The following is a 22,568-nucleotide window of genomic DNA, read 5'->3' on the forward strand; positions in this document are numbered from 1 at the left end:
TTAAAAAAAATCCATTATCGATATATTCATCAGTGTCTGAGACTTCATGTTTTTTTAACAGTCCGAGTACAATTCTGAAGAACAGATTACACGTTACATTTCCAAACTGGCAGAAACACAGTGAACCAATCACACTGAGGTGTGTCATCACTCTGGTTAAAGGTGTTTTTTGTAACAACCCACTGTAAACTTTGACCTGCAGGGGGCGACACGGCATCAGCGGGTTTTTTATTTTATTCGTTTATTTTAGCCGCGTTTCCTCCGGATGCTGCTATGCTTTTACCTGCTAAATAAAGGTCACCCTGACTCACTGCTCCGTCCTGTGGTACAAACATGAAGGTACAGCCCAGGCCTGTTCTAACTCCGGCTTGCATCTCTACATCACAGTGCACAGATGTTCTCGACGTGAAGAGTAAGCAGATGTTTCTTCTCGGTTTGTTACTCAGCTGTTCTGAGATTATCTATGACACACACACAGGTACAGTGCTTATCAGATTCACTGCACACCTGTCATAAAAACAATAAAAGACAAACATTCATTTTAATTTCATATATATTTAATATAGTGAGTCGTGCCTCTTTAAACAGGAGCGATGAATTTCAAACTGAACTACTGACTTTAGTCACAAACATGAGCGAGCACCTCGCATGTCTGAGAGCAGTCACTACATTCAACCTCTCAAATGCATATTTGTGTAAATAAATGTAATTTAGCACCTTAATCAAAAATAATATTGATGAATATTTTTCAGAGCTTGTGCGTGCTCGTGGGTTACCTGTTACAGAAACAACAAATCACAACAACAGATGCCTCAGGTGCTTTTATGTTGTAAGACCTACTATAACACACAGAAAACAATGTTTTAATAATTAGCATTACTGTTAGCTGTGGCAGAAACCCGGCTGTGAGTGGGCCTCTGCGTGGACTCCAGGAGCACAGGTGACAGATTTACTTTAGACCAACGTGTTTTTAAATCATGACGACACATTTTACAGCAGCAGAAACACAAAAACGTCACATTGACGTGTTTGTGTGTAAACCTAAAAACACACCGTCAGAGAGTGTGACAGGTCTGCTGAGCTCTGATTGGCGCTTTAAGGCAGGTGTGCTTTTATTTTTAAAGGGCAGTCATCCAAACAGGAAGTGGTTTCTCCTCAGCACAGCTGCAAAATGCTGCTGAAATACTTTGGTTTGACACTTTGTGTTTATCTGTGAATGGAAATGCAGAGCAGCTCTTCGCAGCACGCACAGCGTCTCCAGCCTCAGAAATCTGACCGATGTGATTTTTAAACCTGCGAGACGCCCTCATGACACACGCGCAAACACCACGTCCGTGGATTTCAGTGATTCTTGAGATAAGGGACAAAACACGTCCGCCGATAAAACCCGATTTTGGGGTTAAAAATATGCACACAAGTGTTAACCCAGCTGACTAAGAGACAAACCAAGGCAATGTTTACACAACAAAAGTATGATTTTGTGTTTTGTTATGCATATATATTTACTTTAAATGGTACAATACATTACCAGTACCCTAAAAATCCACTGTCCACAAGCAGGTGTGATGATATTAAAACAGAGAGAAAAATGAACAGTAATGTAAAATGAAACATCAAGTCACTAAGTATTTAAGTCAATACCTTATTTAATATCAAAATGTACACCTGAAATTTATTTTTGCATATTTTAAGTGATTAAAATCGTGTCCAGAGTTTTTGTCAACACCATCAGATTTTTAAAAAAGTACAAAAAAATCAGGAATGATTGTGGGCAGCTTACACTCTGAGGACCCCTTTACCACTTCCTGTTCGATACACATGCCATGGTGAGTTTTTTTGTTTTAATTTCATTTATGGCACAACTTTGTGATAAAACTGCGTCACAGCCACAGGGCATGTAATCTGTAATCTGTAGTGGAATACATTTGAAAAGTAACCTTCCCAACGCTTCCACCGTCAACACCTTATCAACTCCAAAATTCTGGGTTTTTGTTTATTTTTCCCTTTTGAAGAACCATATGTTTTGCTCCCTCATGATATTCCAATAAAAAAAGTTAATTTTCTCAATAAATGTGTAATTTTCATGCTGCTAAATATGATTGTTTCTTATGGAGATTAAATACAAGCTTCTGAAAATATGTACGACTGTAACTCTAATAACAAAAAGCCAAACAATCTTACTTTTAAATGTGGTATAATTAGTTTGAAAGCATAAACAGTAGAACAGAGAAGCTGCTAAAAGTCAAACTAGCTGAAACACTTTATTTAAAATATATATTTTGCATTTCTTTGTGTCTGATGGTGTTGACAAAAACGTTGCACTTCTCCAGCAAAAACATAAATTATTAAAAAATGTTACACCTGGGAGACCAAAACATGGTGAGACGGCCAAAACTTTGTGTAACAATTATATGTAAATATGATTTTGAAAAATCAAAAATATTTTTTAGAAAATTAAAACCTGTTTTGTCCCTAATCTCAGGCATCACTGACAAAACACGCAGAAACTCAAAGTGTCCAAAGACTGAATGAGTCAGTCATGAAACAAAATCAGCATCAGAAAAATTATTATTTAAAAATCAACAATGAATATGTGAGAAGCATCATCATCATCATCATCATCACGACACACGCACATAAATGTATCACGCCTCCTCGGCCTGTGAACCTCGTTATTTCTCTGCTTTCACTTCCTGTCAGGTCAGCGATCGTCTGTCACACTTTCTACAAAAACGAGCCCAAAAATGTAATTTCTCAGGCACAATTTCAAAATAAGAGCCCAAACATCTCTCAGAGGAATCCCCCCCAACCATCCACCCACCGCCTAACTCTTGTTGTGGGTGGGGCTCAGCCAGGAGAAAAACTGGGCAGATGAGGAGGAAGTGGAGGAGGTGGAGGCAGCGATGCGGGGGCCGTGGGTCTCCCTCCTGGAGGGACAGCAGGTGGAGGTGAGCGTGAGCAGTACGAGTCTCCTGAATCCTGCAGATTAAGATTTCAGATTAAAAGATGGTTAAAACGGATTTGGCTCTCTAACACGCAGAGACGACCAAGACGTCACCTGGAAGCTCACCTGGTGTCTCATACCTGAGATAAACTTCCTGTTTGCTCCAAACTATTTTAAATCCTGTCCTGATGGTCAAAATGGTGACCTTTGACCTTTCTATTTCCAAACTGACTTCCTGCTGGATTTGGTTGGTCTTTATTTCCTCTCGCTCTGATGTCACGATTACAGAATGTTGCATTATTGTATTTTAATCTGCATGAATGAGCTTTTACATAATTATAAACAGCTTTTCTTTATATTAAATCAAGTGTCCGCAGAGCTTAAGCAAACTGGCCCAAAGACATGTTTCAGATGATTATTATGAATTCAATTTTAGAGCAACGTTAATGACAGACGTGTGGTGGGAGAGAAATTTACATATTTAATAAATGGAAATGTTTATCATGAATGATATAATATTATGCTTTAATAAAGCCTGAATAAAACAGTGATAATGCTTCCATATTTATACTACAGAGAATTAAAACTGTCATTACACAGACCGACCACAGGGTGTCAGCAGAGCTGAGTCTCCGCTCCTTGTCTGCACTGTAAGTTTGTCCAGTCCCACCACGCTCCTGTGCTCCACTCAGTACCACACAGTAAGAGTATTAATAGTATAAGTACTGCGGTAACAGTGATAGTAGTATGGGGGTAAAAAAAAAGTAAAATAAAAAAGAATAAAGTTCAAATAATTTTATTATTATAGATTTTTTTAGACAATCAGTGCTCGCTTTAAAAACAAATTCGACTGACTGTAACCTGATTTCATTTATTTGTAGTCGCTGTGAGTTTAAAGTGTTTTCTGTAAGAAGCAGAATTATTATGTTTATAATAAAACGCATCAGTGATCGTCTAAAAGTAAAGATTAATTCATCTTTAATGTAGTCTGACCAAAAGGATCCTAGAAAAGCTGTTTTTATCCTTTTAAAATAAAAGTATTCTGAGTCACATGCTTTTCACAATAAAAGCATGCCGCAGGTGAGCATACCTGAGCTGTGCGGCAGTGATGTTCGTGCGGCTCCGTGTGGCGTTTATGTGCAAATAAAGCAGCCGACGTAAGCCCACGCCCTCTGCAGGATGACCAGGAGGGCGAGCAGGTAGAAGAACAGTGTGACAGCCTGCAGGTGGAGAGGAGGGTGGAGGAGGGATGAGGAAGAGGATGGAGGTGAGATGCGGTGGATTATTTGCTAACTCTAACGAGCCGGCTGAGCGGCTCAGGTGGGACGTCTCCACCTGTTCATTCAGGTGTAGCTGTGCTTCCCTCCTGCTCCCGTACATGGAGGGTTAAAGCTCTGATTATTCCCTTTTTCCATATTTAAACTGATGTCTGAGCCTGCAGGCTGCGCCGGCGCCCGGCATCACGCTCGGCTCGCAGAAACAAAACGAATAAAAAGAGAAGAAGAAGCAGCTGTGGAGGTGGAGCCATATCTGTGGGTGGGAGCAGCGTGCAGAGCCTGGTCCATGATGATGACGAAGGATGACACTGACCTGAGAACGGGCGTCTTCAGCACCTCTCGTCTCCACGGTGACGTCAGAGCCTTTGGGTTTCTTCTCGTCGTCCTCTCTTCCTTTCGACGCTCCAAACTCGCCGTCTCTGCTCTCCGTGTGACGCTTCTCCTTCCTCACAGCTTCATCCTCCTCGCTCCTCCCCAGCCTCACCCTGAGCTCACTGCGCCGGCACCAGTGACGAGCATCCTTTGCTTCCCTTTCCTTCGGCCTCGTTCAGCTGCTCCTCAGCGGCCTCGGACAGGTACGCCCAGCCCTGCACCTCCTCCTCCTCCTCGCTCTGAGGTTCTTCTGCTGGATTTTTTGAGCAGATATGAGAGCAGATGGGGACTCATGGAGGACAGATAGGCAGCCTTGTGGGAGGAGATTTGACCCCAGCAGCATGAAGTGAACCCGTCCTCACTGATGCATCGATGGACCTCCGGCAGGGTTTGTCCAGGAGCTGAGGGGCTCAAGCCAGCTGTGCACCAGCCGGGGTAAAAGTCAGCATCCTCCTCCTCCTCTTCATCCATCCCCTCACACTGACAGGTGAAGACAGTTACAGCCACATGTTTAACCACTCGCTGTGTTTATCCCTCCGTGATGGTTTTGGAGACCTGCAAATGTTCTCTTAGTAAAACATGCATTTCCTGCAAACCCTGTATACAAAAGACGGACACAGACTCAAGCCCATTGGTCAGTGAGGTCCAGCTGTTCACGGTTTGTAGCATTTTGAAGCCTCATTGGTAACGTTTCAATTGCCACCATGTTGGTTTTGTTTCAGGAAGTGACCATATTTGGACAACCTTCATGTCTCACAGCCGACCCTCAGCTCTGTTGGCAGCTCTGAGGCTACTGATGGACTCTTTCATTAGATTATATGTTAGAGAAATTCTGAGTAGTTTACAATCAAATGTAAAGGTGAGCGTCTTTAAAGCAGGTGTGATACTCTACCTGCTGTGTGCTCATTCCCTCCTGCCGTTCGCCGCCCTCTTTAGCTAGCTCGGCGGCGGCTTCCTCCTCTCCCTCCGTGATATGACCCGAGTCCAGCTCAGGAGTCTCCTGCTCTGAAACCTCCTCTGCGGCCTGCTGGTTGCCGTTTGGTTCTGTGTTCTGGATCAAAGAATCTTTGGGTTCTTTTGGCTCTGGTTCTTCAGGAACATCCTTCACGACTGGAGAGATATCACAAAACCATGATGCTGAGGGAGGAGGAGCCAACATCACAAAGGAAATAATGAGATGAACTGATGTAAATGCAACACGAATAATGCAGTGATGTAAACATGTTTATTTATTCATAATGTATTTGCTGCTTCATTCTTTTACTCCACGACTTTTCATTCAATTCATTTTTGTTTTCTCTCCTGCATCGCTCCATTTTCTGAATTTTAGAAGATTTCAGAAAATCTGAGCATGAACAGAAATGAACAAAGACTTAAAAATGGGCGGGGTTTTATAGAAGTGACCTTTAACATGCACGCCCGCGTCTAACGGCTGAGAGCTGGACCAATGAATACTGCTCACACTAGTTCGTCTGCAGCTGCAGTCCTTCATGCTCGTCGTCATTATTGTTTCTTGACGTGGCTCCTGATGCTCTGCAGCAGCTTCACTGTGAGTTATTCTGCCTCTGCTCAGGACCTCCAGGACCAAGCTTGGCGCCTACTACACCTACATGTGAAGGCGCCGCCCCTCGCCCTGCTTCTTCAGGAGGGGACGTTAAATTAAAGCACGTGTCTGTATTGTGGAGATAAAACACTACAACCTGATTAGTTTGGTAACCCGCTGCAGCTGAAGACATCTGTGTTACGATGATCACAGGGAAGCACCTGGGCAGGTATCACTGATGACAGCTGACCTCCTGCATCCTCAGAGTGTTGGTGCCAACATGGCGTCGCACACTGCGGATCCTCTGACCGATAACACGGCTGCTGTGAGGTTACTCCAACAACAACCCATAACCAGCTCATTGTGCAGTAATGTGCTCCAAACAGAAGCCACACCCACAGCATTTAAACCAATCAGAGGAAAGGCACTTTAAAGTGGGAGGAGCTAAACAGGAAGCGCTGCAGGATCATATAAAGATGGCTTATTGTAGCCTTCGTGTCATGCAGAGCTGCCCTGTGTCGGGTTGGGGAGGTGGAAATGAGCCGAACGAGTCGAACCTTTGATGAAGTCGATGCTCTTCAGCGCCCTCTCCTGCTCGCTGAAGTTAACCCTGTAACGACTCAGGCGCTCGTAACTTGGTCTCAGCGTCTCGGACGGACCCGAGGCACTCGCCGCCTTCACCCTGAGGACGGCGAGGACGCGAGGAGGTATAGGAAGCAAAAGAAGGTTGGTTAATGCTGACGAAGTGAAGGAAGGCGTGAAGAATATTTCCCGTCACTCACTTTGTGATCATCTCTGCTGAACTCTGAAAGAGGAGGAGGAGACAAATGAGCCGAGTCAGACTCGTCACCGCCGCACACAGGAAACGGGAGTCGCTCACCTGAACAAAGGCGGCCATGTTGGGCTCTTCCATGCTGCTCGCAGCGCTCTCCGCCAGCCTGCTGTTGGCTGCCATGCTGTCATCATGGCAACGCACCAGCGCCCGCGCGTGGCCCGTCTTCTCCTCTTGCTCAGAGCTGATTCGCTGCGCCATCGCCTTCGATCACAGTAAAAAGAAACACTATGAGGCGTGACCATCGTGTTCAAACAAGACGTAGTACAGAGCTTTCTGTCACAAACAGACAGCAGGCGCAAGAACATTCACCGCAGAGGCTGCAACGTGTTTGAGGACACGTGTCCTCATCCGAAGGACGTTATCCTGATTACGTCCCTCAGACGAAGACACGACAGAGCAGCAGGCGGGTCTCTGTGCGGTGACAAAACAGCGACTGCTTCTTTCTGCTTGGGACTGTAAAATCAGTTTCCTGCTCACAGCGTTTACAGAGTGACGTCAGGGAACTGAAGCTTCCTGCTGAAACAGAAGCAGCGATGGAGGCAACCAAGTAAAAGAAGAAGGACTTTGTGAGGTTGCAGTCGTCTGATTGGGTCTGCAGCTTTCAAAAACAAAAACGTACTTTTATTGGTGCAAAGTCCAAACAGGAAGCTCACTCCTCATGCAGACACACTGAGGGTAACCAGGGAAAGGAGACACAGGGACACACAGCAGACACTGCCACAGGGCAGGAAGTCAGACTGAAGACAAAGCACAAGCAACACGGGACTACCAAAATAAAACAGGAAACCTACGCGCACGGCACACATTTATATTTTAAAGTCCCGACGTCACTGAGGACGAGGGCTGAACTCTGACCTTCTGTCTTTCCTCCAGGATGGAGAACATGCGGTTGAACTTCTCGCACACGCTCTGTTTCTGAATGCTGCAGTTCTCCTGAGGAGCAACGACACAGTCAGTCAGGTCTGACGCAGATAAACCACGAGGCTCTTTCATGGACTCCTGACACTTTTGAATTCATCTTCGTGCAGACTCTGCTTCATCACATGCTCAATAACTGGATCGTGATGTGTGTGCACGTGTTAACGAGCAGCTTTTGTGCAGATGTTCTGCAGCTGCAGTCTGAGGAGCTCGAAATCACAACAGCAGTCGCCTCAAGGTGCTTTATATTGTAAGGTAGACCCTGCAATAATACATAGAAACACCAACAATCATATGACCCCCTGTGAGCAGCACTTTGGCGACAGCGGTAAGGAAAAACCTTTGGAAGAAACCTCCGGCAGAACCAGGCTCAGGGAGGGGCGGGGCCATCTGCTGAATTGACAAAGTGAAGAGATGAGCAAAGGTGTCATGAAACGATCTGAAACACGTCCCTGTCACGACCTGCGGGATCAGCAAGGAGCTGGTCATTATGTTCGCTCTCTCTCTCTCTCTCCTGTTTTGCTGGGGCGGACATCATGGTGGGTTCACGCCCTCGGCCCACGCCTCCCTGTATTGGAAACACCTGGACCTCATCAGGACCAGCCGGTATTGAAGAGGGGAGAGGTCTGCTGTTTGGCGCTGGATCGTTGTTAAACTCCCGTCAGTAACAAGTTCAAGCCAAAGTTTCTCGTGCCCGTGTGCAGAATATTAACGTGCATTTGTTTGTATCGAGCTTCCTCGGACCATCGCATTGTTCCAGGAGCAGTGTGTGGAAGGAGCGACTGGTCACAAAGCTGAGAGAGAGGGAGGAGCGTGTGTGTGATCCTCTTTTCCCCAGATTTCTGGAGGCCTGCCCCCCTCACGTCTTGTATATAGCACTATCCCCGCACAGCCTGTAAATACACTCGGTGAAGAGATTGTAAACAAACTTTCATTGTTAACTGGCTACTCAGCAGTGGTGTGTCCAGCGGGGTGGCCTGGGGGGGCACAGGTCACCTCCCCAACCAGACTGGCCACCCCGAAGCTAAAACAATAAAATTCAATCAAATAGCCAATGTACGATTATGTTTTCACCGTGAAACTCGGATGTCCGAGTGTAAGTGAATGCAGCATTGGCTTCTGCACTATGAGCATCAGGTTAGCAAAGGAAGGAGAGCCAAGCACGAAAGAGACACCGCGGAAAATAATTTTTCAGCGAAAGAAAATGAGGAGAGAATAAATGTCCCAGTAAGTAATATTAAGTTTGTTGAGTTTAGTAAACTTAAATTAGAATCCCAAGGAAAAAATAACACTTGAAGAATTATTGCAGCCGTCGCATATTTGAGACAGTCGGCTGCTGGGGGAGCTAGCATAAGAGTTATGAGTTATAAGATACAATCCAAGTCGTAGCATTGCTGTGTGGAGCTGCAGGTTTGGTTGCAGGTTAACACTGGCAGCGTCACCATGCCAGCTGACTGTATCATCAGCCAGTGTTCTGTATACATCAATATTACCAAAGTTTACCATGAGGCAGCACTTACACTGCACCGTGCGGTCCAGCTAATTTCTCTCATTACTGATCCTATCTGCCAGCTCCATGTTATGAATAGAGTGAATCACCCCTGTGCCATGTTCAGTGCAGGGATGTGCAGTTCTGGTCCTCCCGGTTCCAGATGTTTCCAGACTTCAACACAGCTGATTTAAAGGATCATTTACAAACACGTAGGTGTTTGGGGATTGTTTGATTTGAACTGGCTCTGTTGGTATCCGGTTGTTCAGTGATGACGCGACGAATCCTACTTCCGGGTCTAAAGTAGTCTGCGTTTAATATGGCTTTTGTGTTGTTAACATGTTTAATGTTTTGTATTTTCTTCTATTTGATCTCAAAAAGCTCCTAAAACAGTCAGTGATCACTGTTGACCTCCCTCGGCTTTTATTACCACTAATCATTTATTTAAGCTCAGTTTTTAAAACCTTAGGATGTAACTACAGCCCAGCCTATGCAGCAGTATATGAATGACTAACCTCGTATTGTGGATGGATTATCTCAGTTGTTCTCCTGGCTGAAGTTTGGTCCTTTTACAGCATCCTGCCATGCGATTACATTTGTTCCTGACCACCGAGAACACTCACGGTAACTTTTATCGAGTGGAAAAAAAGTTAGCTTGTTTATGTTATGCTAACGTAGCTGTGTCGCTAGCGGTCACGTAGCACATCATTATATACCAGCTAGCCCAACTTCAGTAACCCTACAAACGTCACTGCTGTTTAGTTTTCTGTCTTCATTTATGTTGGAAGTGGTAACAGAGCTGTACGTTTTAATTTGTTTCTAAAACCCCGCAGTCAGGACATGCTATATTGTATTTAGATAGAAGCTAGCGAGCTAACTCCCTGCTAACTTCTAACTCCGTTAAATGTCATAAATTCCGTTTTCATGGGTGCCTGGATGTTAAACTCAATTGTTACACCTGGTAGAGCAGAACGCTGATCATTTTATTAAAGATGAAAGACTTTAGACAGTTTTTCAACTCTCAGTAATGCCACAGTGATCGTTTGATATATGGACCTACACGGCTAGTGACGTCAGACTGAACAACCGGATAGGAAACATCTAAAACGTGCAGGATAGGGTCCACGAGGGCCGGAAGTTGACATCCCTGACTTCTAGTCAAGGTCATCAGGAAAGTTGTTGTTTGTAACACAAGTTTTTGCTTTATTACTTCAGAGCCAACCAGTAGAGATAAAAGAACAGGAAGAATGAAAAGATTTCTTCCTTAAGAAGGCTAAAATACACCCAGAAGCAGAGAACAATGTCCGCAGTCATCATTGTCACCTGTGAGTTCTACAAATGAAGGTGTGTGAGAGAGAACGAACAAGGAAAATGCAAGGAAGGGATGTTCAACCGATCCATAGGGGACAAATCCTAATATTTGTATTGTGGTACGTAACTGGAAAGTAAAACAAAATCCTGTTTTAAATAACATGTTTTTTTATTGTTACACTAAAACAATACACTGCCAACCCCAAATCGTAACATTATTTAATGAAATGTAATCTTTTGATATTATCCCAGCACCTGTTCATGATCCACCAGATAACCAGGATGCGGTGCCTTTTGAAACATCATGTACGACACCGGGCCATCCACATGGTATTGAACCTCCAGTCTTACTTATAGACTAATATTGACAGCCTTTAAAATCTCATTCTAATAAGAGTTATTAGGGTTATAGGGTTATTGCATTATGGTTAACAGTTGATAGACTTTTTTTAACACTATCTGTGCCCCTACCTGCCCCCCAACAGAAACACGCCACTGCTACTCCTGCGTGCGGATGCTGAAAGGCAAACCGTGACCGTCTCATAGCTCAGACTGTTTCTAACACTGTGAACTGAGCTGCCAATCACAAGACTTCTACAATGAATGTTATTGTTGTTTATTGGTTATCGCTGACATCACACACCTCTATGTGTCTGCAGGTCTCCTCCAGCTCATTGATCACAGTCTGGACTTTGTCGCTGAACGCCCTCAGAGAGGCGACGCCTTCGCGCAGCTGGTCCTGGAGAACAGAAGGAAGTGACTGCATGAGGTGGTAACAGCTGCAGGTCATTCAGCAGAAAACAGCTGTGAGAGCTGAGCAACAGTGTGAGCCGGACACACAAACACAGAGATCATTTATTTAAGCGCCTAATAACAATAATAACGCAGGCAGCAGGTCACTGCAGTACCTTCTGCTGCTGGTAGATGGCGCTCAGAGGAGCCACCTCGCAGGACTGATGGGCCCCGAAGACTTTGCAGAGCGAGCAGGTGGGAACCTGACAGGTGAGGCAGTAGATGTTCACCTTTTCTCCCTCGTGGTCGGAGCATGTTGAATGAGCAGGAGGTGGAGGTGAAGGCGGAGGGAGGGGCCTGGAGGTGAACACACAGGAAGTGGTTAAACACCGCGTCTCTGCTTTAATCACCTGTCGTCAGACATCACCTGGCTGTGACTCAACCTGGTGCTGTTGATTTCCTCTTTGTAGATGTCGATGATGTTCTCCACCAGCAGGTTTCGCTGAAGGCCGTAGACGCCGTGGCGGTCCAGCAGCACTTCTTGTCTGCAGGACGGACAGCGGAAACGCCCGCTGTTCACCGACATGGTGGTCCGAGCGTGGAACAGAGACGGCTGCACACAGGAAGCAAGAAACCAAAATGCCAGCTTAACCCCGAACGCCATCGTGACGCACAAACCGGGCGGCAAACAGCGGCCGAGCCTCCCATCACACAACATCTGTTACTGGAGCATCGAAGACACACAACATCAAAGTGACAGAAATGATCCTCGCTACGTGATCTTTGTGTATCTGCTGTACTGTTAGCTGTGCTTGGTCACCTCCAGTTTTACTTTGGCGGTCTGTCTTATTGTGGTTTTACTTCCTGTTGTTGTTGCCAGCCCCGGCTTACCTGTGCCCACCTGTGTCCTTCCTCACTGCTTTACTGTGATCACAGCTCCACGTCTGCACTCCGTTGTCCGGATTTCAGCAACCTTCAGTTTCATTCTCAGCTCTCAGCTCACAGCTGGAGTCGGTGCTCGGTTGTTTTGTGCTAGATTCTGAGCTGAAGGTTTCATCTCTCTCCAAGCAAAGTTGACACAACCAAGCAAAAGAAGATCCAAACTACGCTTCGCAGTTCACTTTCTCATGAATTGCCTCTTAGCTTTTCTGTTTTGCTTCCATCACACGTAATGCACAGCTCTGTGTCTCAGTGAACGGCACGAACAGCTTCCCATCTACAGATCTGTTTCTGCATTTTCACTGGCTTGTTACCCACCAGTCTACTGTTATGTGCTGACTTCCAACAAGGAAGTCTCCTTTCTGCGGTTCAAGACTGAAGAGATGTAAACTTTTTAAAATGATGACGAGGAGCAAAACTCTCAGCTGTGTCTGTAATCAAACCTCCGTAACGTTGCTCTGCTTCACGTCAGCAGCATCAGGTCATGTTCACATGTTGATTAATGGTTTTCTTTCGTTTTTGATCTACTGCAGAATATTTGTATAAATCCCAGACCAGGAAAACCACCTCCATGTTTTTCTGTTTTATCCTCAGTTACTTTGACACAAAGGCGTCTGCTGTGCTGCTCACACCTGTGACAAAGTCTCACAAGTGTCAGCTTTCTTTTTATAGATGCAAAAATATGGAAATGTGCTGATGCGTGATCAGAATTATAATATTTCTGACTGTCTGAGGCAAAATTCCCCCGATTCCAATCGAATCGATTCTAGAAATCAGTGACGACACCCAGCCCTGAGATTTAGCTCCACCTCCTCCTATCCCAGCATCTTCCTCTGTAACATAACCTTCTGCCTGTCCTCCATAAACCTTCGCTCTGCTCCTCCTTTACCATCACAGCGTTTGTTCCCCCCTCCCCTCCTCTGTCTTCAGGCTGGAGCACCGGAGGAGGTCAACATTAGCACGGCTCTGATTTACGTGAAAATGTTCGCAGATGTGAGGCAGCAGCAGGTTTCATTACCATGTTGCACATTTGGAGTCATATCTTCATACACAGACAGTGAAATAAGAAAAATGGCAGCAGTGTAGATGTTGATGCTCCTGGATGTGCGAGTGGAGGAACTGCTGGGGGAGAAGGCTCTGCAGGGCACACGCTGTGTTTACAATACACCTTCTCTGTAATGTCCAGCAGAGGGCAGCTGCGGTCTGTGACAAGACGGACGCCCTGTATTTGTAAAGCGCTTTACTCGTCCCTAAGGACCCCAAAGTGCTTCGCACATCCACACATTCACACACTGGTGATGGCAGCTACGTTGTAGCCACAGCCACCCTGGGGCGCACTGACAGAGGCGAGGCTGCCGGACACTGGCGCCACCGGGCCCTCTGACCACCACCAGCAGGCTACGGGTGAAGTGTCTCGCCCAAGGACACAACGACCGAGACTGTCGGAGCCGGGGCTCGAACCGGCAACCTTCCGATTACAAGACGAACTCCCAACTCTTGAGCCACGATCGCCTGAAGTCTTTCCTGATTGGTTCATGGTTTCAGGTGTGAGTGAACAAAAAGGAAGTTCATTTTAGAAATGATGGTCCTGTTAGAGTCAGAGAGGAGCAGGTAGTGGAGGAGGATTAGGGCGGGGCTACACAGTGATGGACAGGTAACCTCTGTATGAGGGGGGAGCTTCGAGCGCTCACCAACCTGTGACATCACTGTGGCCATCTTTACTTGGTTACTTGTGTGTGTCTGTGCTGTGCTCACACACACACACACACACACACACAGAACAATAACAGTGAATGTGTTCATGACAGCTGACTTTGTGGTGCCTCCGTGAGCAAACCAGTTAAACATCCACATGTCCCAGTTTAGCCACAGATAATCCACTTAATCTGTCCGCACACCACGTGTGTGTGTGTGTGTGTGTGTGTGTGTGTGTGTGTGTGTGTGTGTGTGTGTGTGTGTGTGAGAGAGAGACCTGGTAGAGCTCGTTGGCACACTTCCTGCACAGGTTGTGCTCGCACGGCAGGATGACGACGGGTTTGTTGAAGATCTCCAGGCAGATGGGGCAGATCAGCTGTTTCTCCAGCGTGGTCAGCGCCACCTCGCGCTCGGCGCCTCTGCTGCCCTGCAGGCAGCTCAGGTCAGCTGACAGCGACATGGGCGCTCCGCCGAGCTTCACCTCCTGGTAGAAGCAGTACAAACACTCACTTCACATCAGCAAAGACACAAAGCTGTGACGTTTGTGAAGCAGCACCAGTGACTCACACAGACACACACACACAGACTGTAGTTAAAAGGTGGACGTAACCTCGGGGTCTAAGATGTGAAACTTAAATCTGCAGTTTTTCTAAGAGAGAAGCGGAACATTTCATTTCACAGGTACCAACATCTGCACATCTGCTCTTCTAATCAGCCTGCTGATGAAACAAAATTCAAGATGGCTGCATGACCCCGACTGTGAGGCGGCTGTTAATTGTGAACGACCCTGTTTGTGCAAAGTGACAAGTGTTTGGCAGCTGTGCTGATTCATGGGATGATCATTTAAAATCATCCATCGTTAACATCTGTCCAGCCTTGTTATTCACACTGTTTGGACTGGTTTTGGCAGCCTTTCAAAATAGAGGCGCGATGCCTTTGCTACACTGACAGGAGATTCATTCTTATAAGGTGACAGATGAGACTCTGAATCAGACTTAATGCAATTATTAATAATTCATTTAGTATCGCGGTTGGGACACCTGTGAACACACGAGCTCAGACTGCAGGTTTCCCCTTCGGCTCTGAAGTTCACACAGACCTGTGCACCTCTCAGTCAGCTGTGCGGACTTTAGGGAAAAGAAGCCAATCGAAATGCTGTGTTTGTCTGCAGCTCCATGCATACGGTCACAACACAAACACCCGACTCAGAGCCCATTCCTCAACACAGTTTGAGTTGTGGTTCAGTTTAACGAGGCTGACGAGTGCGGAGGTGATGATGGAGAGACCCCACAGCTGCGCCACGAGAAAGAGACAGGAAACAAACTCCTGCGTATCTGCCGCAGGTGGAAGAGTTCAGGCTGTCAAACTCAGGAACTCTCTAAGTCAGTGGCTCCCAAACCTCTTTTGCTAGGCCCCAGGAAAAATGCCCCCCCCCCCCCCCCCCCGCACAAACACATCCTCCAACCACACACACCCATATTTTGCCGCATTGCAGTTTATTTCACCTCAAACATTTAGCAAACAATTAAGCAAATGCAAGTAAACTGCAATAAATTACAGGTAGTAATAAAACAAACTACTAACTCTTTTACGCTGCGTCCGCACCTACACGAGTATTTTTGAACACGCAGCTGTTTCGTCCACGTAAACGTTTCGAATCACCGTAAACGGAGATTTTTTGGCCACGTTATTGTTTACATGAGATGAATAGCAGAATGGCAGATAGCGACAAAATACTGTTAATCTGACTGTCTGCAGGTTTACACGCAGTTACTGTCCCTCCGCTTACAAAGGCAGAGGCGTCACGCTGTGATTATTTTACATGTTGTTTTTCCTGTGTAATAATGTTCAACATTGCATCAATACATTTTTCAAAAAATGCCTCTCTGTGCAAAATGGGTTCAAAAACATAAACAGCTGTGGGATCCTGTTTGTCTGTGATTTGAAGAGCCCAGCGCTGCTCCTGATGCAGGGAAAACCAATCCTGCAGGGAGACCGACCTCAGCACCTGTGCAGGTGAAGCCAAAGGGAAGATTTGCTTCACCATATTTTCTCGTCTTTGGCTCAGAATGAAGTTGGTTTGGAAACATTCAGCGATGCTTCATCTCCTGATTGCGTTTGTGTGGGCGCCTCATCAAAACCGTTATGCTAGCAGCGTCCAAGCGTTCTTTTACTTTTTTCTTTTCATACCCCCCCCCCCCCCCCCCCCCCCCCCCCCCGCAATGGCTCTGCGCCCCCCTAAGGGATGGGCCCCACACTTTGGAAACTCTGCTCTAAGTGATGCACACAGTTTCCTAAACAGAGGCAGCCACTAGCATGAAGTGGTCCTCTTGATACTTCAGATGGATTGTCAAAGACTCACTGGATGTTTTACCTCTGCCGTCGTCCGGTTGGTGCTGCGAGTACCCACCCAGAGACGGCCGGAGGTCAGACGGTTCGTGAGCTCTTCTCTTCAGAGACTCCAAATGTGTCCCGCGAGAAAGAGTCCAGACGTCTTCCTCACCAAAACTGTCCTGTTCTCTGAGTCTGCTTGTACTTCCTCACCATCTGCAGAAAAGTGTGGAGGGGGGCTGACCTGAGGGGGCGTCAGGTTTCAGCCTCTCTCACACACACACACACACACACACACACACACACACACACACACACACACACTTTCCATATGAGGAGGCTGGTATGTGGACAGATTAAGCCCTGGCCGTGCTGGAACAGCCAGCTCAGCCTGATCCTTCAGCTCTGGTTTTCTGCTTCGACCTTTTAAAGTTTTAGATCTGAAGCAGTATTTCACAAACAGGTCACAGAGGAAAACAATACATCAGTACAGCTTTTATCTGCTAGTTTACAATATCTGTCTGATGTAAGTGTTTGAGAATGGCTGTCAGATTACAGCGTTTATCCTCAACAGTTAACCGTCTCCTATGTGGGCCTTTATTTTGAAGGGCTCTCTGTTTTTTTTTGGGAGTGAGGTCATGTTGGCGGGGCAGTTCAGGTGTGCTACTGTGAAAATCATTTGTTTCAGAGCTCCGGCACCCGGCTGGTAAGCCTGTGAGACTGAAACAGCGAAACACTCGCAGCAGTTTGGGTTTTTAGCTTTTTTGTTGTTCAGTCTGACACAACAGCACCTCCTGCTGACCACTTTGGTACTGACACATCTTGATAATATTATTCTATGAAAGGGAACCCAGCACTGCACACTTCTAAACCAGACTACATTTTATTCCTCACACAGGATCAGTTATTATATAATAATTAAATCTCATCACTGTAATTCAGTAGTTAAGCTTAAATGCATCTTTATTGTCTCCACACTCTTCTTCTACAATACTTGAGATACAGCATGTTAAACCTCACCACTAGATGTCAGCAGAGTTCTGTCTTCTACCCAACTGAAGTTCATAATCCTAGCTATGGTGGCCGCTGTAGGACAAATATATTTTACCGTATTAGAATAATATAAACATACCAACGAATGTGACGAATCGTCCGTATGTTACACGTTGGGAATGATAATGCTCTGGGGGAGGCTGTAAAACTTTGTGAAAGGAGTATGATACGAGTCAGTGAGTCAGAGAAGCTCACTAGCTGGCTTACATCTGTACACAAGTGTGTTGCTAGCATTTGGTGGCTAAACTCCAAGCTAGGGGCTGATATTAAATGGCCGGCTGGGCTAGAATCTAATACTGAGTGTAGATTGCTAAACTGTAGACTGGGAACTGCTACTGGAGTTCCAATCTGAAAACTATGGGAGGGTCTGTACGACAATGAACTTCGAACGGGGTGCTGATGCCCTGAGGACTGTGGGGATTCTCCTGCCTCTTGACTTACTTCTTAAAAAGTATGTGTCAATGCCAGGCCCCTTTCTCAGCTCGCTGAGGCACTTCTTCCTGCCTTGGTGGATGTTAAGGCCCATTTTACATAACAAGATGGCGCCAGTGTTCACGGCAAGCCGTCTCCTCCGTTTTTGTTTGTTGTTTATTGTCCTTCTCTCTATGTGCTGCCCTGATGTCTCCACGTTACTTGTCTATGATCGCCAAACTCTTTTGAATCTCCGGCCTTTGGACTACCAGACACAAGATTTTAAATGGAGATCTGACGATCCTCCTCCGCTTTCGAAGGACTTTCCTGATTACCTCCGCCACTTACCATCTACCTTCTCTCAAAGGAAATGTTCACGGAGAAGGGGTAAACGTGGCGGCATCCGTGTTCGTATCGAGGCCCTTTTAAAGTCCTATGTTGCAATAAATGATCGCTATTCTACAAACATTTTGTCATGTATTTCTGCCCTCCGGGACCATGCTAACTTCAGACTGTTCTGTCATCGCTGGATTCGCCCTGTCGGACCTTATGGTTACCTGGACCTCCCAGCTGATCTTCCACCCGGTCGGTGCTGGGTGCGGTCCTCCAGAGGAGGCGCAAATCTCGGCAACCTTCGCCTGCTGCGGCGTTCTCCTACCAGTAACAGTGTGACCACTCTCCGTATGGCCTTATTAAATACAAGGTCACTGACGAATAAGACTTTTATTTTAAATGACCTTATTCTATCGTCGGGACTGGATTTCTTATTCCTGACGGAAACTTGGCTTCGCTACGGCGAACTTTTTCCCTTCTCGGAGCTGCTCCTACCTGACCACGCTTTTATTAGCTCACCCCGGACCACTGGAAGAGGTGGAGGGCTAGCTTCAGTTTTTAAAAACAAACTTCGATGTCGGCAGCTGCCACCTGTTCTGTACCGCAGTTTCAAGGTGCAGTTATTGGAAGTGAACTGCGTCCCCTCCATCCTCTGCGCTGTGGTGTATCGTCCCCCGAAACTTATTAAGGATTTTCTTCCAGAATTTGCTGATCTACTGGGGAGCCTAGTGCCACGTTATGACCGTATATTAATTGTTGGTGACTTCAACATTCATGTTTGCTGTGAGGACAGTTCGCTAGCTAAGGATTTCCTCGCTCTTATTAGCACCCTCAATCTCACCCAGTGGGTAAGTGAACCAACTCACACTAAAGGTCATATACTTGATTTGGTCTTATGGTCTGGATATTTGCATCACGGACATAGAGGACTTTGGGATTTCAGATCACTTTCCGGTTTTGTTTAATACTGTAGCGAGCGATGTGGATTTGAACAGTGATGGCCCTGTGCGGCAATCGCGCACGATTAACTCCCAGTCAATCGCCCACTTCATTGATGCTTTCCTTGACTCTCCCCTCTCTGATGCTAACTGTAATGGGGTTTTATCAGCGGATGAGCTTGCTAACCTCTTTTATACTACATGCGCTGACATCCTTAACTCTGTGGCACCTCTGAGGATTAAACAACCCTGGCTAAATGATACTACTCGCGCCCTTAGGCGTGAATGTCGTCGTGCTGAAAGAAAATGGAGGAAAGACAAACTCCACGTCTCTCTGGACATCCTCCATAATTGTCTAAGTATCAAAAGTCTGTTAAAGCTGCCAAATCTGCCTTTTTGTCTAGCATTATTATGACTAATAGCCACAACCCCCGAGCACTTTTTAATACTTTTAACTCTGTGATAAACCCTCGCACTACCACTTATAGGGATGCCTCCCCTGCTCTTTGTGATAAATTCTTAAAGTATTTCTCTGATAAAATCTCAGCTCTAAGGGCTTCTCATCCATCTCATCCATCATCAGTTTTAGACCCAGTTCCAGCTCCTGAATGCTTGACTGTCTTTCAACAGTTTGAGCCAGTGTCTTATTCTGCTTTAAAAGATATAATTGATCATCTCAAAATCTCTGGTTCCCCGCATGATATTCTTCCTTCTCGTTTCTTTAAGGAAGCTTTACATGTTATTGGTCCTTGTATCTTATCTCTGCTGAATGCATCATTGTCATCAGGTTGTGTACCGTCTGTCTTTAAGCATGCTGTTGTGCAACCTATTATGAAAAAGAAAAATCTTGACCCTAATGCTCTCACTAACTACAGGCCGATCTCCAAACTCCCTTTTATTTCCAAAATATTGGAAAAGGTAGTTCTAAAACAACTTCAGGCCTTTTTAGATGCAAATGGTATTAATGAAAAGTTTCAGTCTGGTTTGAAACCTCGCCACAGCACAGAGACAGCCTTACTTAGAGTTTTTAATGATCTTCTTTTAACTGTTGACTCTGGATATTCTGTGGTCTTAGTTTTACTTGACCTGTCTGCTGCTTTTGACACGGTTAACCACAACATTCTTCTATCAAGACTGGAACATGTTGTTGGTCTCAAAGGTACGGTTTTATCTTGGTTTAAATCCTATCTCTCAGAGAGGTCGTTCTCTGTTGCTATGGGGCAACACTCCTCGGCTTCTGCCCCTATTTATTGTGGTGTGCCTCAAGGGTCCGTGCTCGGTCCTGCTCTTTTCTCTTTGTACATGTTGCCGTTGGGATTAATTTTTAGAAAACATAACATCTCCTTTCACTGCTATGCCGATGATATCCAGATTTATTTACCTTTGAAATCCGATGTGTCTGCTTCTTTGCAACCTCTGTTCAACTGTTTGCATGAAGTAAAAATTTGGTTATCACATAATTTTCTTACATTGAACGAGAATAAGACTGAAATCATAGTCTTTGGTAGTCACACTCCGCTAGACCAGTTAGCTGACGCCCTAGGCCCTCTCGCTAGCCATCTTTCGTCCACTGTAAGAAACCTCGGAGTGTTCCTGGATGGCTCTTTTAAACTCGAGAAACACGTCTCCACTGTGGTAAAAAACAGCTTTTACCAGTTGCGTCAGATTTCCAAAGCAAAGCCATTCCTTCCTTTAAAGGACCTTGAAAAGCTTATCCACGCATTTATTACATCCAGATTGGACTACTGTAACTCCCTCTACTCGGGCCTCCAACACTCCTCTCTTTGCCGGCTCCAGTTAATTCAAAATGCAGCTGCGCGTCTTTTAACAGGTACGAGAATTCATGAACACATAACTCCAATTTTAGCCAAATTACATTGGCTCCCTGTTAAATATCGTATAGATTTTAAAATTCTTTTGTTCACTTTTAATATTTTGAATAATTTAGCGCCCAGTTATCTTTCTGATTTACTCCATTCATACAATCCCAACAGGATACTTAGATCATCCAACCATAGGCTCCTAGCACAACCTAGGACTCGAATGAAGTCGAGAGGCGACCGGGCCTTTGCATCCGTGGCACCCAGACTCTGGAATAACCTCCCCGTTCATATTCGCACTGCCGAGTCTATCCAGTCTTTTAAATTACGTCTTAAAACTTATTTTTTTTACTTTGGCTTTTGATTCTGTCTAGTTGGCTGTTTTAGCTTGTTGCGTTGTTACCTATTGTTTGTTGTCCTCTTCTATTGTTTGTTTTAACTGTCTCATGTTTTTATTGACTGTGAAGCACTATGGTCAACACTGTTGTTTTTAATATGTGCTATATAAATACATTTTGATTTGATTTGATGTCAGTTGTTAGTTTTGACCAGCCACAAATTGGTTAGAGCAGTGGAGAGTAGACTTCATCACAGTAGATGTCTTTCTGAAAGTGCTGTAACTAAGTTTAAGAATATAATCCACCCACTGTTATCATCTTCAATGCCCTGTACCAACACAGATCAGAGCAGCTATCTGAACGCTAACAGAGGTCGATCATCTTGTTAATAATTTTACCTCCTCACTACGTACGACTCTGGTCGTAATTAATTCTTCAATCTTAAATATGATCAACCTATCTCTAATAATCAGCTATGTACCACAGGCCTTCAAGCTGTCTGTAGTTAAACCTTTACTCAAAAAGCATCTCTAGACCCAGCAGTCTTAGCTAATTATAGGCCAATCTCCAACCTTCCTTTCATATCAAACATCCTTGAAAGAGTAGTTGTCAAACAGCTAACAGATCATCTGCAGAGGTTTATTTGAAGAGTTTCAGTCAGGTTTCAGAGCTCAGCACAGCACAGAAACAGCTTTAGTGAAGGTTACAAATGATCTTCTTATGGCCTCTGACAGTGGACTCATCTCTGTGCTTGTCCTGCTAGACCTCAGTGCAGCGTTCGATACTGTCGACCATAATATCCTATTAGAGCGATTAGAACATGCTGTAGGTATTACAGGTACTGCGCTGCAGTGGTTTGTATCATATCTATCTAATAGACTCCAGTTTGTGCATGTAAATGGAGAGTCCTCTTCACACACTGAGGTTAATTATGGAGTTCCACAGGGTTCAGTGCTAGGACCAATTCTGTTTACATTATACATGCTTCCCTTAGGCAGCATCATTAGAAGACATAGCATACATTTACACTGCTATGCAGATGACACCCAGCTCTATCTGTCCATGAAGCCAGATAACACACACCAATGAGTTAAACTGCAGGAATGTCTTAAAGACATAAAGACCTGGATGGCTGCTAACTTTCTGCTTCTTAATTCAGATCAAACTGAGGTTATTGTACTCGGCCCTGAAAATCTTAGAAATATGGTATCTAAGCAGATTCTTCCTCTGGATGGCATTACCTTGGCCTCCAGTAACACTGTGAGGAACCTTGGAGTCATTTTTGACCA

At 45.3% G+C, this 22,568-nt stretch overlaps 1 protein-coding gene and 1 long non-coding RNA gene across 8 annotated transcripts; one reads left to right on the forward strand and one right to left on the reverse strand.

Annotated features, from left to right (window-relative positions):
• Positions 1-34: 34 nt before the first annotated feature.
• On the reverse strand, positions 35-21,933 carry trim101 (tripartite motif containing 101). 6 transcript variants are annotated; one of them, XM_085260352.1, is made up of 12 exons: positions 16,466-21,932; positions 14,333-14,539; positions 11,865-12,034; positions 11,598-11,778; positions 11,333-11,428; positions 7,827-7,904; positions 7,017-7,172; positions 6,919-6,941; positions 6,694-6,818; positions 5,486-5,730; positions 4,035-4,164; positions 35-2,979 (listed from the first exon to the last, which is right to left on the reverse strand). In XM_085260352.1, the coding sequence occupies exons 2-11, from the start codon at positions 14,513-14,515 to the stop codon at positions 4,078-4,080; spliced, it is 1,344 nt and encodes a 447-aa protein (XP_085116478.1). In that variant the 5' UTR covers positions 14,516-14,539; positions 16,466-21,932; the 3' UTR covers positions 35-2,979; positions 4,035-4,077. The 6 variants fall into 6 exon arrangements, with proteins under 6 accessions (XP_085116478.1, XP_085116476.1, XP_085116475.1 ...); XM_085260350.1 differs by having other exon boundaries at positions 16,430-21,932; XM_085260349.1 differs by having other exon boundaries at positions 16,418-21,932.
• On the forward strand, positions 9,032-15,519 carry LOC146551372 (uncharacterized). Of its 2 annotated transcripts, XR_014890215.1 has the most exons (5): positions 9,032-9,116; positions 10,594-10,808; positions 10,942-11,019; positions 11,349-11,691; positions 11,892-15,519. It is a non-coding gene; the product is annotated as an uncharacterized LOC146551372 (long non-coding RNA). The 2 variants fall into 2 exon arrangements; XR_014890214.1 differs by having other exon boundaries at positions 11,349-15,519.
• Positions 21,934-22,568: the final 635 nt, after the last annotated feature.

This window comes from Mchenga conophoros, linkage group LG20, assembly GCF_057382185.1.
Source record: "Mchenga conophoros isolate Kocher_MC1m ecotype Shallow Benthic linkage group LG20, M_conophoros_male_GT1.1, whole genome shotgun sequence".
In the NCBI taxonomy this organism is placed as follows: domain Eukaryota; kingdom Metazoa; phylum Chordata; class Actinopteri; order Cichliformes; family Cichlidae; genus Mchenga; species Mchenga conophoros.